The 20,957-nt window shown below is 39.9% G+C and overlaps 1 protein-coding gene across 2 annotated transcripts in view; it reads right to left on the bottom strand.

The window, feature by feature from the left end:
* The window catches only part of LOC114667097 (formin-like), a 613,004-nt gene that overhangs the window by 229,883 nt on the left and 362,164 nt on the right, over window positions 1-20,957 (bottom strand). For both annotated transcript variants that reach the window (XM_051920062.1, XM_028822231.2), the window contains 2 exons: window positions 6,058-6,187; window positions 2,472-2,615 (listed from right to left, as the gene is read on the bottom strand). In XM_051920062.1, the coding sequence (XP_051776022.1) occupies window positions 2,472-2,615; window positions 6,058-6,187 (274 nt within the window). The remainder of the gene's footprint in view (window positions 1-2,471; window positions 2,616-6,057; window positions 6,188-20,957) is intronic.

Genomic DNA, 20,957 nt, shown 5'->3' with positions numbered 1-20,957 from the left:
AAGCTACCCTAAACCAGTCTGACTATAGTGTGAAGGAGAATTAAGGCAATTCTCACTGGTGCAAGGAGAGACTGGAGAAAGAGAGAGATGGTAGGTGAGAAAAGGGTGTACCTGTATACATACAGACACTATAGAAACCTTATAATTACAGTATACACATAACTCTTTGACTTAATGCACAAACAACACACTCTCAGTGGCCAACACTGGCAGGATGCCCTTCAGCCCCCATATCAACTTAGATTCAACAAAGGAATTCTGGTCATGCTGGCACAACAGCATCATCCAATTATTACATATTTTTTTCTGCAACCCCCCCCCCCCCCCCCCCCCCACTCTCCATCTATGGGGACTGTATGAGCCCACTTGAGATGAGGGTGCTTTCTAACATGGTGTGTTATCTGCTTGAAAAAGTATAGACTCTAGCCAAAAAGGGCTGTACATGATCTGCCTCAATGTTTAGGTACATCGTGTCATTCAAATTCATTTTGAACTTTTGGCAAGTTCTTCTGCTGCTGTGGCCCATCTGCTTCAAGATTAAATAAGCTTGGCTTTACGTGATGCACTTCTACACATCACTGTTGTAAACAGCTGGTATTTGAGTATCTGGGGAGTGGTCATTCACCTCTAACCTCTCCCATTCATTGGCACAGCTGAAATAGTTTTGTTTGTTTCTACAATTTCTATAGAAAGTAGTACTTCAAAATCCCTGAATGAAAACTGGAACAACCATGTCTGATTCCACACTTGTATCATGGTTTAAGTTACCTTAGACCATACATCTCATCTCACCCCATTCAAATGTTTGGTTAAACAACCTTTTGACCATAAGTGTTTTTTATAGTCACATGAATAGCTGTTTAGAGAAGCAGAGATTTGTGATAAGTAGATGGACCACTTAGTGCACATTTAGATTCTTTAATTTTTACAATAATTCATGAAGAAAATTGAAGCACCTGTAGGAAAAATCTAAATGAATACCCGACTTTACAAACGGTAAGTAAGCTGGGGTTTAAATAATCTGAACCCAAAAATCATATACAGTTTGGCAGGAGCACTAACTACTGCACAATGCAATGTCCAAATATATATATATATAATATTTATAATAGTACAAGATGTCACAGACGTGCGCATGGGTGGCAGCTAAAGGGCTTGAGTGACGGCAGTTCTGAGATATGCCAGGAGGTGGCAGAGTACACTGACTCTTTTTCTTTCTTGCCTGCAGACCATTCCCGGGAGATTCCACCTGGCTCTCGTGACATCATTTCCGGGACCGAGTCAATGGAAGGAGTCCTTACTGGCTCCGGCCCCTCTGACGTCACATCCGGGCCCGAACCAATGGAGAACGAACACGTCCCTGATCCTTATGACCTCACTTCTTGTCTTCCCCTTTAAAACCCTGCCCTTTGTCCTAATTCCTCAGTCTTGTCTTGGACTCAATTGTATGCACACCAGTGCTGTTTATTTACATAAAATGACTTTTGCAGCCAGGATACCAGATTATACGGGTGGCTGCCCCAAACCTTTATTTGAGTATGTCTCGTCTTTATGACAAAGTATAAAAGGTAAGTGAGCATTTTGTGGACAGAAGAAGAATGAACTTAATTCTTGTATATATTGCATATTATTTCAGAAAATAATGGCTTGCAGTATCAGTCTCTTTTTAGTTCCCTTCACAACATTCACCATCAAAAGGCATTTAAAAACAACACAAGATTGAAAGCCAAAGTAATAATGGAGTGAATGGCCAATCTTCAAAATAAAGTCAGGAATTGAATTTGCTTTGAAAGCCAAATGATTTTTTTTTGAGTTTATTTAAAAGTCAATTCACAAAATTGAAGTAATGTAACACACACTGATTGGTGTCAATCAAACATAAAAATCAAATAAAAACCTAATATATTCTAAAAGTAACACATTTTTTCCAAGATATTCTGCTACTGTTCAGCTACAAATATCCCACCCATCCAGCCACTTCTGACAACAAGCTTCCTAAAGTTTGGATTACTTAAAGTACAAGCCTATAGGGACTTGTGCAAATTAGAAAGCAACCCTGGACAGGATTGCCAGTCCCTTATGAGACAGGTCCCAAATAAGTCAGTAAAGCATTTCTTTACTATTTTTTAAAATATATTTTGCTCAAGGATATATTTATGCTATACACTGTACATTTCACAGTTTTACAAAATAAGTGCCACCTTACTTAACAGAAATATTTGGAGGTTTATGTCCCTGACATACTTCACCAATATTAGTATTCAGCTTGAGCAATTTAGATACAAATACAGCAACATTGCCTCATAGCTCAATGGACACTGGCTTTATATCTTTTTTTTTCTTCTTTTGATTACAGTTACTGAAATTGTATACGCCGTCAGTTAAATAAGTTAAGTAAATGAAATTTGCTGTTATACTTTCTCTCCTTGCCTGCATGGGTTTTGTTCAACTTGTTTTATTAACTTACTTACCCTGCTCTTGACATCCTTCAGCTTTGGTAATATTTCAAGCCCAAAGCCATCAGCTTGACCTCGTGTACGATTTCCACCATTCATGTAATTGCCAAAAGCAAGGATTAGACCAAGAATATCCTTTACACATGACTCTAGCAAACCCTGTGGAAAAACAAAATTGAACAAATAAAAAAGAGATGCACACATGACGTATTAACCTCCTTATCATTACATATTTTCCCGAAAAAACATGTAAAAGGCATTGCATTTTTTGGCTTGAAAAACTACAGATTGTCTTCTGTAAAACACACAAAACACTAAAAGTACAAAGTCAGAAGTGTAGAAAGTATAATAATGATATAAATAATAATAATAAAAATAATCATAATACCGTATATACTGTCAAAATGTGTCTTTTGTGTGGTACATCTTGAAGCATGGTGAAATACACAATCCAGCATCGCAATCGGTACAATAGTAGTGTGATTCCCTGGTATTTTCTTTCTAGACTTATCCACTTTTGAACAGCACACTGCACATGTGAGATTGACACGAGTGTCACTTTCGGATTCATCAGAATCATTTTCGATTTCACTGTTTGTTTCAATTTCACTGCCTGAAGACAGATTCACTTTGTCATTGCTGCTTGTATCACTGTCAAGAGCGTGCGACATCTGGGCTGCTGAAAAACATTTGTTACGAAACACCATTATGAGGCTAGGAGAAGATGTGTCTGCACCTTTGCCTGGGTAACACTCGGGCCTGTTGCTTACACAAGACACGCCTATATCATTTCCTGAGCAACAATCGGCACTAACGCTGTTGGCATTTTTACCGACTGAGTAATCGTTGGGTCAAATGCTTACGCAAGACTCCTCTATACAGTTGCCCAAGTGACGCAGTGCTTTTGGCACTGTTTTTGCAGCCTGAGTGATGCTCGGAACTAACGCTATGGAGGTTAATACTCGATTTTGTTAATAATGGACATGAAACCACCTAATCATTCCTTCTATTTTCTGATTGTACCTACCAGTATCTTCAGGCACAAAAATGTAAGCAACCCTTGCTGCTTTTGTCAAAGGGTAGAAAAGTAAATTCCATCAAAGGATAGAAAAAAAATTTCAGTACGAACAAAATAAAAATTTAAGTACAGAAATGTTATACATTACTTTAAACAACATATATTCCATATATATAGCACTTTTTGTTATAAATGTTATGAGAACTCAAATTAAGTGAAAATGAGTATATTCCTAATGCTATTTTTCTTCTGGTAAGGACACATTTTTCTATTCGTTTGTATGAATTCTTACATAAATGTGGAAGTAAAGTAAAACAAAACCAACCACGTGGCATGAAATGTTTACTATGATTTGGTCTGTTGGAGGAAAACATGACCTGGTTATGCTTTCTGTACTTCATCTATTGTAAATAATTTGTTAAAAAATACAGACTGGTTGCAAAATTCAATTACACTGTTCGAATATATTTGATGGAGATAAAATCTTAATTATTCATAAATACAAAAGACTGAAATGTAATATGTTTTTAAGGCACCAGGAAGACTGATGTGTGGGCCTTCCTAGACAATGTCAAAACAGAAAAGGAAACAAATACCAATAAGATAAATGGTTGATGGCAATACCCATGCATAAAGTTGTATTTTAAATGTTCTTGAGTCTTTTCATTGTGTTCTGTTCAGAACACTCTAGTTCTTAATTGGCCAAGACTCCCCATGGATAGGGTAATGACGCATCATACTACTTAACATCTGGTAATCTAAAACAAGCTTTAGTTGTGCAATAAAAAGAGACACTTAATTTTTTATGCTTTTTTAAATGAATCAACTTTATAAAAGTTGTAAAAATACAAACTGGCATTGATGAGAGAGAATGAGTGGCTTTAAACTCACACTTGGCGATGAGACCTGTCGACTAGTTGTCCCTTATGTACTCTAAAAATTAACACAGTGTTCCCTATAATGATCTTTAATGTTTTCATTCTGACCAAACCTTGCTGTCTTCAAGTGTGCAGCTGAGCTGAGCTTAAAATAGGTAAAAGCAAATTATGAAATGTGCACTTCCACAATCTACCCTAATGAAGTGTGCAACCTTGATTCAAAAGGTGAATCAGCTATGTAAAATGTTACTTGGGAATAGCAAGACAATTTCTTTTCAGAAAGACATCAATATGTGATATTGCTGCATGGTTATTTCAATGACAATCATGTTCAAGCCCTTTTTGGAAGACAGCACGGCATTGTTATACATGCAGGCTATCCTAGGAGTTGAATGGCAAGTTACTAAACTGAGGTTAAATATGAGATGAAATGTAACTGATGTTATTGGAAGCTGATAAGGGTTCTCTATGTACTCTGGTTTCCATCTACGCTCCAAGCTTGCATGTTAACTAACTAACTCAAAACTAACATGGTATAAAGTCAAAATCAGGTCATATTCTGTCTAGAATCTGTTCCTGTCTCTCATGCAATGCCCCTGGCATAGGCTCCGGCTTCCTGTAACTACGACAGTTTATTACTCACTACTGCAGTGCCAGTGGGATTTCTGCAGTGACGTTTAGTCTTTTTTTTTATCTGTTTGCTATGAATTATAATTCGTATTACAATTTTTCTATTTCTACCTTGAAAACTTGATTCAAGAAAGCTATCACATGTTTACAGACCTAGCATGCACTTTGTTGGGGGTCCATGTTTTCAGTTACATTTACAAACCTAAAAAAACAGCAGAAATCTTAAATACTTAGCAATGGAAATGTGAGTCAAATGGATGTAGCCCAGATGTCATGCTGTACATGTAAATTAACAAGTTTATCCAAGTTAGAATTTTCTTTTACAGTTGTAATGTTTAAAAGACAAATCCTGTCAAGAATGAAAAATAGAATCTGATTAAGTGGTTGTTTGAAAGTTTCTTTTTGTTTAATAAATCGTACAGCAAATAACATGTATTTGGATTGTAGCAGGCCACTCAACACAACCCAGTTCTTATGTCAATGATATTCTTGATATATACACTTCGCTTATTACACAGGGGTTAATCATCTATGGCTCCTTTTCAGTCAGACACTCTTTGTCTGCAGAATTGTGGCTCTGTACTGATTTGTGGCCTCAGCTTCCGAAACTTTCCTACAGTGTTTTTTGCTTTAACTGTTCTTCCTCTAGTCAGTTTATTGGCCAGTTCCCTGCTTTAATCTCACCTGTATTATTACAGGTTTTAGCTTGGTGACACGACACTCAGTGATCTTTCTGTGACTCCTGAGACATAATCATGATAGTGGTGTGGCACTATCAGAAAACGTAAACATCGGTGAACTGCATGTCCTGTTTAGGTTGTCTAGAGGAAAGTTAAGAAAGCAAAAGGCCATAATGAAGAAGTGCAATGCTGAAGCCACTTTGGGAGCCAGAGATATGACTAGTGTGTGGATCCCACTCCAACGATTAAACTTACTCTCTTTGTGAGTAAATCTTTGGCTAGAAAGACTTCAAAGGTAAAAGCAAAAATTGTTACTTTCTCTTGATAAACGTCAGCACTGTATCATACTCAGACGATAATTTTGTGCAACCTTGAGAAAATGAGGGTTGTAATACCTTGCAAACACGTTCAACATTCTCCACTTTGCGACGAACAGCAGACAGTCCTTCCATGAATGCTGACTGGAAGATAATGCAGTGAGCTCGATGAGCGAAGTCAGGAATTTGAGAAAGCTCATACAAGAACCTTTAAAGAAGGAAAGATTTGATTTAACATCTAGTCATATCAAAAATGGTCTAAATTGTTAGTTAAGGCAGGTTGTGGTCTCTTCAAGACCATAAATGAGTATGGTCCATTCAGCTTAACCTAATTTATAAATTTTCTTTTACCTAAGTAGGAGCTTCTGCCCCCTGCTCGCTTCGCTCGCCAACCCCCGGGTTTGGTTAACTGGATATACATTTTAAAAAGATTATTTTCCTTTCATTCATTTTTTATTTCTTGATATCAGGCAGTAATAAAGCTGCAGTGAATGAGTTATTTTCCCCCACCCGGGGCTGCTAGTGCCGTGCTGAATGATCTGCATGTCGCGCTGAACATTGATCATTTAACACTAGGATTACCAGAGCCTACGAGATAACTCATAGATCCAGCCCACCTTATATCCGTTCGCACCTCTCCGTCAGCGTCTTTTGTCCTGTAAATGTGACAATTAAGACAAGTAGCCTGCTATTCCTTCCCCCCTCCGACTTAGAACGTGCACAAAGTTCTCCCAGCTCATGCCTTGATTGATTATCTGGGAGTGAAGTGCTGGAGTTTTAGAGTTGAAATAATAGATCGTTATTTGGAACACATGCATTTCATGTGTGTTCCATTTCTACAGTAATCTGTGTAAACACAGTTTTTTAGTAATAAATGTTACAAAACTGCGGTGGGTTGGCACCCTGCCCAGGATTGTTTCCTGCCTTGTGCCCTGTGTTGGCTGGGATTGGCTCCAGCAGACCCCCGTGACCCTGTGTTCGGATTCAGCGGGTTGGAAAATGGATGGATGGATGGATGTTACAAAATGTAGGCATAAACTATATAATGTGTGAAGCCTGAAGTCCAAAGATCAAATAAACACTTTCACAAAAGGTTCAATGACAATACAACAGCTTCTGTGGCATAGCGGTAAGAATTGCTGATTTGTAATCAAGAGTTCCCCGGTTCAATCCCAACTGCCTCCTATATTTGCCGTTTACAGTAGTGAGCTGCCCTTATTGTTAATATTATGCAGTACACACATACATTTGGTTTGTGTCTGTAACAGCCGCTGTACATTTATAGGACTTGTAAAATTTACCGTTTTTTTTTTTTTCACTTTTATTCTCTCAGTCACGACTATGATGCATACTACTGCCCCCTCCCTCCCCCCCATTTAGGAATCTGACGCTGTTACTTTTTATCTGAAACTGGGAATAACTGTAGATTGTGAGTGGTGTTTTGAGGCAATGGAACTAGACATTCTCTGATCTGGATGGATAAAAGACATAGGTATATATGATATTTGGAATAACTCATTTTATGAGCAGTATAGTACATTTTGGAAAACATAGTGGCACGGATGCAACATTATTCATATTATTCATATTCATTCGCATAACATCTTGCGGTAGTAATCACTGACTGCATGTTTCGTGTGTTTTTTATTTTCCTGATCTTGCCATTCCCCACATGTTGCTGTATGGTGATGTTTCTTTTGTACTCTAGGACATGCAGAGGAAAGAATAGTACAGAGAGGTCAGTTCACCGTGTGGCACCCGGACGGGGCTCATGCCCGGCCGGGACGCCCAGGAAGACAGGAGGAGGGCTCATTTCTCCTCCAGACCGCGAGGGGGTGTCCGCCCTGGTTGTACTGGGGGCCACGGGTACAGGGCTTGGAAGCCCAACCCTGTAGGGGCCAGTGGTCACCGCCAGGGGGTGTCCCCCTGCCTGAAGGACCCTGGACCCCAGTACTTCCGCCACACCAGGAAGTGCTGGGGGCAAGAAGAGAGGAAACACCCGGAGTGCTTCCAGGAGGACAGCCGGCATTTCTGCCACACTGGGGCGTGTCCGCAGGATTGCCGGTGCACACCAGGAGCACATCCGGGTATGGATAAAAGGGGCCGCCTCCCTTCATTCGAGGCTGGAGTCGGGTGGAAACAGGACAAGGTGTTAGAAAGAGAGAAGGAGGTGGTCTGAAGAGGCAGAGTGGTTGGCCTGGACTTTGGGGAAGATTGGGGTTTGTGGCACGATAATTGTAAATAGTATTGTAAATAAACGTGTGTTGGGTGACATGAGTGTGTCTGCCTGTCTGTGTCCGAGTCAAATAATATTGCATTAGTGCGATGATGTTTTCTGATTGGTACTACAGTAATCCCTCCTCCATCGCGGGGGTTGCGTTCCAGAGCCACCCGCGAAATAAGAAAATCCGTGAAGCAGAAACCATATGTTTATATGGTTATTTTGATATTGTCATGCTTGGGTCACAGATTTGCGCAGAAACACAGGAGGTTGTAGAGAGACAGGAGCGTTATTCAAACACTGCAAACAAACATTTGTCTCTTTTTCAAAAGTTTAAACTGTGCTCCATGACAAGACAGAGATGACAGTTCTGTCTCACAATTAAAAGAATGCAAACATATCTCTTCAAAGGAGTGCGCATCAGGAGCATTGAATGTCAGAAAGTGAGAGAAAACCAAACAAATCAATAGGGCTGTTTGGCTTTTAAGTATGCGAAGCACCGCCGGTACAAAGCTGTTGAAGGCGGCAGCTCACACCCCCTCCGTCAGGAGCAGGGAGAGAGAGAGAGAGAGAGAGAGAGAGAGAGAGACAGAGGAAAACAAACACTGAAAAATCAATACGTGCCCTTTGAGCTTTTAAGTATGTGAAGCACCGTGCAGCATGTCGCTTCAGGAAGCAGCTGCACACAGAAGGTAGCAACGTGAAGATAACCTTTCAGCATTTTTAGACGAGCGTCCATAGCGTCTAGGTGTGCGAACAGCCCCTCTGCTCACACCCCATACGTCAGGATCAGAGAAAGTCAGCGCAAGAGACAGAGAGAGAGAGAGAAACAAAAGTAAGTTGGGTAGCTTCTCAGCCATCTGCCAATAGCGTCCCTTGTATGAAATCAACTGGGCAAACCAACTGAGGAAGCATGCACCAGAAATTAAAAGACCCATTGTCCTCAGAAATCCGCGAACCAGTAAAAAATCCGCGATATATATTTAAATATGCTTACATATAAAATCCGCGATAGAGTGAAGTCGCGAAAGGCGAAGCGCGATATAGCGAGGGATCACTGTATTCAGGTCATAAAATGATTTCTTCAAAATGTCACATATATTGTCTCTTTCTTTCAGGTGTGTAATAGAAACCACAGCACAAACAGAAGCGTGCGCATTGCAACAGGTACACATGTCATAAGTGTAGGAAGGACGGTTCTTGCGTGTGTGTAAACTGTTAACATTTGAATCTGATAATTGCATATAGCGCTGAACTGACCTCTCTGTACTATTCTTTCCTCTGTATGTTTCGCGTGTTTTTTACAAAACAAAAGAAACATCACCATACAGCAACATGTGGGAACTGGCAAGATCGGGGGGAAAAAAAAAAAAACACACAAAACATGCGGTCAGTGATTACTACCGCAAGATGTTATGAATGAATATGAATAAAATGAATAATGTTGCATCCATGCCACGATATTTTCTGAAATATACTACACAGGTCATAAAATGAGTTATTCCAAATATCATATACAGTAATCCCTACTCCATCGCGGGGGTTGTGTTCCAGAGCCACCCGCGAAATAAGAAAATCCGCGAAGTAGAAACTATATGTTTATATGGTTATTTTTATATTGTCATGCTTGGGTCACAGATTTGCGCAGAAACACAGGAGGTTGTAGAGAGACAGGAACGTTATTCAAACACTGCAAACAAACATTTGTCTCTTTTTCAAAAGTTTAAACTGTGCTCCATGACAAGACAGAGATGACAGTTCTGTCTCACAATTAAAAGAATGCAAACATATCTTCCTCTTCAAAGGATTGTGCGTCAGGAGCAGAGACTGTCATAAAGACAGAGAAAGCAAACAAATCAATAGGGCTGTTTAGCTTTTAAGTATGCGAAGCACCGCGGCACAAAGCTGTTGAAGGCGGCAGCTCACACCCCCTCCGTCAGGAGCAGGGAGAGAGAGAGAGAGAGAGATAGAGAGAGACAGAGAAAAACAAACATGCAAAAATCAATACGTGCCCTTCGAGCTTTTAAGTATGTGAAGCACCATGCAGCATGTCGCTTCACTAAGCAGCTGCACAGAAGGTAGCAACGTGAAGATAATCTTTCAGCATTTTTAGACGAGCGTCCGTATTGTCTAGGTGTGCGAACAGCCCCCCTGCTCACACCCCCTACGTCAGGATCAGAGAAAGCGCAAGAGAGAGAAAGAGAAAAGTAAGTTGGGTAGCTTCTCAGCCATCTGCCAATAGCGTCCCTTGTATGAAATCAACTGGGCAAACCAACAGAGGAAGCATGTACCAGAAATTAAAAGACCCATTGTCCTCAGAAATCCGCGAACCAGCAAAAAATCCGCGATATATATTTAAATATGCTTACATATAAAATCCGCGATAGAGTGAAGCCGCGAAAGGCGAAGCGCGATATAGCGAGGGATCACTGTATACTTATGTCTTTTATCCATCCAGATCAGAGAATGTCCAGATCCATCCATTTTCAACCCGCTGAATCTGAACACAGGGTCATGGGGGTCTGCTGGAGCCAATCACAGCCAACACAGGGCACAAGGCAGGAACCAATCCCGGGCAGGGTGCCAAACCACCACAGGATACACACAAACACACCCACACACCAAGCACACACTAGGGCCAATTTCAGAATCACCAATCCACCTAACCTGCATGTCTTTGGACTGTGGGAGGAAACCAGAGTGCCCGGAGGAAACCCACGCAGACACGGGGAGAACATGCAAACTCCACGCAGGGAGGATCCAGATCCAGATTCATTGCCTCAAAACTCCACTCACATCTACAGATATTCCCAATTTCAGATAAAAAGTAACAGCATCAGATCCCTGAGTGGGGGTGGGGGGCGGTAGTATGCATCATGGTCATGACTGAGAGAATAAAAGTGAAAAAAAAACGGTAACTTTTACAAGTCCTATAAATGTACAGCGGCTGTTACAGACACAAACCAAATGTATGTGTGTACTATATAATATTACCAATAACAGCAGCTCACTACTGAAAACGGCAAATATAGGAGGCAGTCATGATCGAACCGGGGACTCTTGATTACAAGTCAGCACATCTTACCGCTATGCCACGGAAGCTGTTGTATCATCCTTGAACCTTTTGTAAAAGTGTTTATTTGATCTTTGGACTTCAGGCTTCACACATTCTATAGTTTATGCCTACATTTTGTAACATTTATTACTAAGTTATAAAAAACTTTCTGTTTTAACAATGTGTTTACACAGATTACTGTAGAAATGGAACACACATGAAATGCATGTGTTCCAAATGATGATCTATGATTTCCACTCTAAAACTCCAGCACTCCTAGATAATCAATCAAGGCATGAGCTGGGAGAACTTTGTGCACTTTCTGTGATGGTGGGGGGATGGAATAGCAAGCTGCTTGCTGCTTGTCTTAATTGGTACATTTACAGGACAAAAGACGCTGACGGAGAGGTATGAACGGATTTAAAGTGGGCCGGATCTATGAGTTTTCTTGTAGGCTCTGGTAATTCTAGTGTTAAAAGCCTGTACAGCAGCTGCTGCTGCTTGTGACGTGCTATGTGATCTGCATGTCGTACTGCGCGACGATCATTTAAAGCCTGTACAGCAGCTGTCCTTTAAGCTGGCTGTTGCTTGTTCCTTGCTGAGTGATCTGCATGTCGTGCTGCACGTTGTTCATTTAAAAGCCTGTACAGCAGCCGCTGCTGCTTGTGATGTGCTGCGTAATCTGCATGTTGCGCTGCGCGACGATCATTTAAAAGCCTGTACAGCAGCTGTCCTTTAAGCCAGCTGCTGCTTGTTCCATGCTGAGAGATCTGCATGTCGCTCTGTACGTCGTTCATTTAAAAGCCTGTACAGCAGCTGCTGCTGCTTGTCATGTGCTGCGTGATCTGCATGTCGCGTTGCGCGATGATCATTTAAAAGCCTGTACAGCTGCTGCTGCTTGTGATGTGCTGCGTAATCTGCATGTTGCGCTGCGCGACGATCATTTAAAAGCCTGTACAGCAGCTGTCCTTTAAGCCAGCAGCTACTTGTGCTGTGCTGCGTGATCTGCATGTCGCGTTGCGCGATGATCATTTAAAAGCCTGTACAGCTGTTGCTGCTTGTGACGTGCTGCGTGATCTGCATGTTGTACTGCGCGCCGATCATTTAAAAGCATGTACAGCAGCTGTCCTTTTGTCTCTCTTCTTTGTCTTGTGGGACGTTAAAGTGTCTCCGAGAAATTGTTTGTAATTAGGGTGTGATGTGCAAGTAGTCTCCCGGGACTTCAAAGTGTCTTCCATGCAAGTAGTCTCGCGGGACTTCAAAGTGTCTTCCGAGAAGACCTGCTGTGCATGTGTACCGAGGCAACATTTTTGAATTCTTTACGACGTTCTACTTTGTCATCTACTCTTTGTCCTTTATTTCCGGCCCCGGGCGTGGTTAAATGCCTTTCTCACAGGACGTATAATGCTGCTCACGTTGTGAAGGGTGGGGCTGAATGCACGCTAAGGAGTTGCGGTCGGATCAGCTGCTGTCTTGATGCTGCTGTTGATGAGCTGAGTGTTCTCCTTGTTGCGCTGCGTGTCGATCATTTAAAAACCTGTACAGCAGCTGTCCTTTTGCCTCTTCGCGTCTCTGCTGCATACGTTGTGAAGGTGGGGGGCTGAACGCACACTAAGGAGATGCGGTCGGATCATCTGCTGGCTTGCTGCTGGCGAGCTGCATGTTCTGCTTGTCGCGATGCGCGTCGATCATTTAAAAGCCTGTACAGCAGCTGTTCTTTTGTCTCACTGCCGCGTGATGTCAAAGTGTCTTCCGAGAAGATCACGTCTTGACTCTCTTGTCTCCCTCCCAATATTTCTTTTTATAATAGAGAGATGTACAGTAATACTGAGTTTCACTAAACTAACTTCCTTACTATGTTAATTTATGCCTTACCACTAGATACGTTGGTTTAAATAACTTCAGTACATTATAAAAAGCAGCCTCAGAATCAAACCTTAATGACTGTATCAACACTACACCAATACTTCAGTGCTTCTCAAATGTAACCTTGGGAACACCATGTGCCTGCTGTCTTTGTTCCAGCCAGTTTCACAATCTAATTAATCTCTTTTAATTAACTGGTCTTTGTTCACAGCTCTTATTCTACATTCTGAAAGGCACAACTGTGTGAGTTCACATTTAAAAGAAATTCAAAAACTGGAAAATAAAAGGATTCTTAATTAGGCTAGGAAGTCAAAACAGATTCTGGCTAGAACAGAAAACTGCAGCCACATATCATCCTCAGGACTGAATCTGAGAACCACTGCAATACTTTAAAGGTTTCCTTGCTACTGTTGCATACCTTATGTAACTAGTACTAGGGTGTTGTACTGTGCTAGCCATTATGGATGTAGTGACAAGTCAAGCAAAATGACACCTTTTATTGGCTAACTAAAAAGATATGCAATATGCAAGCTTTCGAGGAAACTCAGGCCTCTTCTTCAGGTAAGATGTAAGCCTGAAGAAGGGGCCTAAGTTGCCTTGAAAGCTTGCATATTATAATCTTTTTAGTAAGCCAATAAAAGGTGTCATTTTGCTTGACTTTACACTACATACCGTATGTAAGAAATACATACATATTGAAATTAAGACATATATCTAATAGTGATTATTTGAGTTTTAGTAACTGGGAGGACACTGTGGTTCAGGAATTAGAACAAGAAGCCAAGAAAATGCTATGGACAACTGATCATTTAAAGGACGGGCTGGAGCTCAGAATGGCAGTGGTCTGTTCCAAGCCTCTGTATAGCCATGAAGTGATCCCAGTTGAGGTTTTAAGGACATTCTGTGTTAGAAGTCTTTTGAGTCCAAAGTCAGGATAGAAAATATGCCAAGATTCAGCTAGCATCTTGGTAGTGTGGCCAGAGAGCAAAAGATGACAACAGAGGGTTCAGAGAGTGTGCTTCAGGCAAAGTGTTCTAGTGGTAGCCAAAACACTAGATAAGCAGTACTTTAAGTCTTTCATGTTTCTTTAATTTTTTGCAATATTTTTTAAAATCAGTCCTCATTTGTTTATTTTATCAAATAAGGTCACATATTGGTATATATACCTCCACATTAAGGTGGCCCACAAGGTCCTAAACAACCTTTCAGCTGACATGTGACATTTCCAATTTTTTAATTTTTTTACTAAAATTATAAAAAAATAGATATACATGATGTTATCTAAAGAATGGCTGCCTGCCATGCTAAAACAGCCCAGTTTATCTAAACACCTTCTAATTGTATTTCTTAACTCAGTGAAGCAGTTTCTGCTATTGGAGTTGAAGCTTGCTGCCTGTGCTTAATTAATGTGGTTTAAGGGTTCTGACAATTTCAGACATCGGTTTACTGGATCAAATATCACAGTCTTCTACAAAAAAAATTAAAAACAGAATTAGTCCTTAAAGATGAAAACCAGTACATTAACTGGAAGTTCACCTTTCGCCTTTCACTTTTAATAATGTTAAAAACACCACCAGGTCACTGTCTGTGTGGACATTATAATTACTCTTCAGTTTCAGTTGGGTTTTCTATAGGTACCATGTTTTTACTTTTCTACATTACAAAGGCTGGCATGTTATATTAACTTAGGACTATAAATTTCCCTGTTTAACTGCAGCTGTGTGTGACTGAACGTGCCCTTTGGGTGTAACTGAAAAACACAACCCCTATAGAAACAAGCAAATTCCACACAGACAGTGGACAAAAATGAAAAACAGTACAGTGGCAGAGAAAGTCATTGGCATATAAGCTGTTACATACAGTAAAGACCGAATGATGAGATTTGAAGATAGGGAAAAGCAGGCTGTCTCTACTGATTTTTTAGTATTTTAAAGGTTTTGTACTGTAAGTCATGAAATATTTCAGAACAGGGAGCAGCAGTCCAGCCTCAATACACAAGTTTATACTTTAGTGTGAGGAGGAGTTCCAGGTGATCAAACAACAATCTGGCCCCAAAATGGTATGCTTCAAGGCAGGGGGAGGAAAAAAAGAAAAGAAAAAAGAACAAACGGAAAATGACTCAGTCTTCCTGACAATTATTGAGCATAGCAACTTCATAATGACAATGAATTTATAAGGAATGTTAACTGAGCTGATGTACAAAGTGCCAGCTATCAATTAATCAAAATCAGCTGCCTGCTCTCCGAAAAGTCTTTGAAGAATTCACATTAATGTGCACATTCACATATTTACTGGAGACATAACATTTTGGCTTCATCAAACGGTCTACTTGGAATTCACCCTGCTCAACTTCAAATTGTGTTGTTATCCATTTTGTAACAAAAAATGGTTGCACCCTGAAGCCGTGGTCCAATTTGCATGAAAAATGGCAAACAGAACAGGTGACACATATGTAACAAATCACTCCAAAACCAGGGAAAATGAACAATCTGTTGGTCCAGAATGGGGCCACACATGGAGATCATTAATATCAGGCAAATCCCCCATTGTTGGCAATACAAACAACTATGTGCTGTGCCAAGGAGTCATACAAGTGTTCCTCAAGGGAGGAAATGGTTAATGAAAGGTATGATGAGAACTTTAGTTGATGTCACATACCATCTCATACATGCTTTATTGGAAATATGTTTGGGAACATGTGCTTATGTCTAATAGGCTGTGCCTAGGAGACTTCTATGGTGTCTGGCTTAGTTTTGTCTTACTGAAAAATGGCATCCATGAAGCAATGCTGCTGGACTTGGAAACTCCACAATAGTTCAAATAAGCAGCACACGGGACTAGTTATTGCAGGTGGTATCTTTTATAATTCCCAAGCGGGAAGGCCAAAACCAGCAAAAGCCTTAACACTAGAATTACCAGAGCCTACGAAAAAACTCGTAGATCCGGCCCACCTTAAATCGCTTCTTAAATCTGTTCACACCTCTCCGCCAGCATCCTTTGTCCTCTAAATGTGCTGATAAAAGACAAGCTGCCAGCAGCCGGCTATTCCATCCCCCCACCGACTTAGAACGTGAGCGAACTTTTCCCAGCTCATGCCTTGATTGATTATCTGGGAGTGAAGTGGAGTTTTACAGTGGAAATAATAGATCGTTATTTGGAACACACGCATTTCATGCGTGTTCAGTTTCTACAGTAACCTGTGTAAATACATTGTTAAAATAGAAACTTTTTCATATTTTAGTAATAAATATTACCAAATGTAGGCATAAACTATAGAATGTGTAAATCCCGAGTTCCAAAGATCAAATAAACACTTTCACAAAAGCTTTGAGAATGCTACAATAGTTTCCGTGGTGTAGCGTGCTAAGATTTGCCTCTCATATCACTGCAGCTTTGCCGTGCCTCATGGACCTGAGTTCGATTCCCCACTGGGGATAAAGTGTTGCTTTTTTTTTTCTTTTTAACCTCAAACGGACATAAAATTTATAAATTGGTATGCACTGTCAGTTAATGAGATCATTATATTTTCATATGGGATGCTCCTTTTAAAATATTTTTTTAACAATTGAGACTGCAATTAACATGAACAACTGTCGTTATAATTTATTTTTAAGATCCATAACACACAGACAGACAGAGCACTGCGTAATAGAGAGACAGACAGGCAGAGATATATAAATAAACAGGGAAGGCACATGTACTGAAAGAAAAAAAAGATCAACATGTGCGTTGTTCCTGCAGCACTGAATAAGCTCACGCGCTCTAACATCACCCCTCACCCCATCTGACTCTCTAAGTAACAGCACAAGTACAGACGCAAACCAAGTGTAATCAAGAGTCCCGGTTCGATCCCCACTCACTCCTATATTTGCCGTTTTCAGTAGTAAGCTGCTCTTTTTGTTAATATTATACAGTACACACATGCACTTGGTTTGTGTCTGTATTTGTACTGTTACTTAGAGAGTCAGATGGGGGGGGTGATGTTAGAGCGCATGAGCTTATTCAGTGCTACAGGAACAACACACATGTTGATCTTTGTTCTTCTTTCAGTACATGTGCCTTCCCTGTTTATTTATATATCTCTGCCTGTCTGTCTCTCTAATATGCAGTGCTCTGTCTGTCTGTGTGTTATGGATCTTAAAAATAACAGTTATAAGGACACTTGTTCATGTTAATTGCAGTCCCAATTGTTAAAAAAATATTTTAAAAGGAGCATCCCACATGAAAATATAACGATCTCATTAACTGACAGTGCATACCAATTTATAAATTTTATGTCCGTTTGAGGTTAAAAAGAAAAAAAAAAGCAACACTTCATCCCTAGCAGGGAATCGAACTCAGGTCCGTGAGGCAAGGAAAAGCTGCTGTGCTTTAAAAAGCACGTCTTAGCGCGATACGCCACGGAAGCTGTTGTAGCATCTTTTGTGAAAGTGTTTATTTGATCTTTGGAACTCGGGCTTTACACATTCTATAGTTTATGCCTACTACATTTTGTAACATTTATTACTAAAATATGAAAAAGTTTCTGTTTTAATAATGTGTTTACACAGATTACTTTAGAAACGGAACACGCATGAAATGCGTGTTTTCCAAATAACGATCTATTATTTCCACTGTAAAACTCCACTTCACTCCCAGATAATCAATCAAGGCATGAGCTGGGAAAAGTTCGCTCACGTTCTAAGTCGGTAGGGGGATGGAATAGCCGGCTGCTGGCAGCTTGTCTTTTATCAGCACATTTAGAGGACAAAGGATGCTGGCGGAGAGGTGTGAACGGATTTAAGAAGCGATTTAAGGTGGGACGGATCTACGAGTTTTTTCGTAGGCTCTGGTAATTCTAGTGTTAACTACCTCAATATTCAATAATATTATTACTTTATTAGTCAAAAATATGATTAAAAATATACAGGTTTGCAAAAGTAACAGTCAACAATTTTCGTAAATAATTTAGTAAATAAAAGATGAACTAAATGAAATAGCAAAGGACAAACTAAAGATCTTCTACAAAATATTAGTCAGGGAAAGTTAGTAGAAAGAGCTCTTCAAACCTAAAACAAAAATGAAGGACAAATTATATGCAAAGAAAAATGTGAACAGAATGAACTCCAACAGGCCAAAAAATTTGAAATCCAAAACAAATACTAAACAAATACTAATACGAAACACAGGATTCAAAAACAAGAGACAACAGGCTTTTCCAAAAAGAAAGAAGCGCAAAAGGGAACCGAAGAACACAACTGCAAGCAACTAACGCAAACAGCAAAGAGGTTGTGGCAGTGTCATGATTTGGCTGGTGACTTTAATTTTTTCTGACTGTTCCCAAGTCTCTTGAACTTTTTGAAAAGTGTTTCAGGGTTGTGAAGGACAAGGAGTTCACTAGATATATCAATTTTTCATTTCAATGTTTTTTTTTTAGTTTTTTTTAACAATTTTGAAAATGAAATACATTCTTTTGGAGTGCTGTTTTGTTTTCTTATGGGGATCACCATTTTGAGAACTTTTTGTTGACAGCTGCTATGCCTTAACCAGGTAAAGCAACCAGGAGTGTGTAATGTGTGACATCATCAATAAGACTGCTTAAAGGTCAACATTGAACAATTCTGATCATTTGAGATTAAAGATTCCTTCTAACTGCGGTGGGTTGGCACCCTGCCCGGGATTGGTTCCTGCCTTGTGCCCTGTGTTGGCTGGGATTGGCTCCAGCAGACCCCCGTGACCCTGTGTTTGGATTCAGCGGGTTGGAAAATGGATGGATGGATTCCTTCTAAGAAGAACTTTAGTGTTTTCATTTTTGTTGATATATCCCAGTCCACGGACATTCCTTCTGTTCCTGGACTACATCTGCTTAATTTGGTTCTGGTTACATGTTTCCCATTGGCTACAAAATCCTGCACTGTATCCTAACTTTGATTCTTGATTCACACCCTGAGCTTTGTTTATTTATTTCATAGTGTCATGGTTGTGACCCTTTCCTTGTGATTTCGACTGGGTTACTTCTAACTGTTTCCTCATACCATAACCCTAACTTTTTTGGTAGCTTTTCCAGAACGCACTTTTGCCCACATCATTTCATGTGCAAACTGGCTGGTCATCAGCTGTAACACTGATAAATCCAAGTCCAGGCTGCTTCAACATAACTCCAGTACAGACAAGGTGTGTTAATTTTATGATTAGGGATCATTTAATTTTTTTTTTTTTTTACATAATTCTGGACTTTTCTTTAAAATTATTTACTGTATTTTCCATTACATGTTTTTTGGGGAGCAGATTCCATTCATTATATTCATTTCTGTGGAATTTGTGTTAATTTAGTTACAAAGCATTCACAGTTTATCCAATGCCATTCTGTTGTTTCATGGGCGCCACCATTTTATACATTTTTTTTATACTATTGCTTGGGTGGTTGCCACGGAAGAATGTAACCAGAGCTTGTAACCTTTGACATAATCAGGCCATGAGTATAAAGGTCATTACCATACACATTTTAGTGCAAATTCCACTAAAGCATTTGTGTGTGAGTTTCTTTAAGATTTCCCAGTTTAGATTACTTTGCTTTGTTTTTCTATGTTTTAGGATTTGGATTTTGGTTTTGTTATTTGGTTTAATTTCATTTTCTGGTTTTGACATGTTCTGGTCCCAAATCGAATATAAACCTCCTTCTTGTATATGTAGCCAGAAAGCAATCATGTGATTCTGTGATATGTCTCATTATAATTTATTCTTAATATAGCATTGTTACTTTGGGATTTACAGATACTTCTCAGAGGGAGTGATCAATAACTACTGATGCTAGCACTGTACCGCAGTTACATTACAGTTACACTAAAATACGGTAACAATCAAGCCTTATGAAAGTCAATGATTTGGGTCTCTATCAAACTCACTAAATTGTCTGTATGGCTGACAAACAATTTGAGAAGGCATTTTTGGCAGGGTACAACAAGTTCATCATGGCCTAAACCCTATCTATTTATCCCATTTTTAATAATAAGCCTAATATTGGTCACTAAAATCGCCATTTTGCACTGATGCTTCTGGGTGAAACAATTCTTATGCTACAAAATACACTGTAACCAAGGTCTTGCTCACACTTAGCTCACAATGTGATTCATTCCACATCTTGGAATAATCTCTAAGCCTTGTTTTTTTCACACTTACTATGGATCAGGCACAAACAATGAAAGCAACTGCTAAAGGTTAAGAAGCCTTCTCTTCCATGGTCAGTGCCTTTGCTCTATCATAACAGTCTCATATTTGTCAAAACAGATACAATTATACTCTGCATTGGGACTAAATCCATTCAAAGCTTTGAGCATCAGTCTTATGCAGTACATATCTCATCTCTTATATTAGACATGCCTTCTTCTCTGCCTTTCTAAATAAATGCTGATGGGGGTGATCCTGTCTGCTTTACTTTGCTGCACAGAATTCATTAGAATTTGTTCTATTTACTATCATTATCAGTCTTCCTTAGATCTGCAAATATGTTTCACCAGCCCTTCAAAAAATCACATTTATGGCAACCTGCCTACTTATCAGTCACATGATTCCAATTTCTGATCTAAACTAATGGGAAATGTAGTTGTCTCAGAAAGGCTGAGTAACCAATAATAATAATGTGTAAGCTGGTTTCCTAACAGCCATCCCTATCATACATTAGCTTCATAACGTATAAGCTGTCATGCATGCGTGTGTGAAGGTCACCCTCTGAGTTTCTCTCAGGTATGTGATTCCACCCCAGACTGAGAGGGGGTGCTGCCGGTAACTGTCTTGTCTTCTTCTTCTTCTTCTCCCATAGTACAGAGAAACCGGCCAATGAGGGCAACTGACTCCGCC

This window comes from Erpetoichthys calabaricus, chromosome 16 (assembly GCF_900747795.2).
Source record: "Erpetoichthys calabaricus chromosome 16, fErpCal1.3, whole genome shotgun sequence".
Classification (NCBI taxonomy): domain Eukaryota; kingdom Metazoa; phylum Chordata; class Cladistia; order Polypteriformes; family Polypteridae; genus Erpetoichthys; species Erpetoichthys calabaricus.
This window is presented reverse-complemented; position numbering and strand designations above follow the sequence as displayed.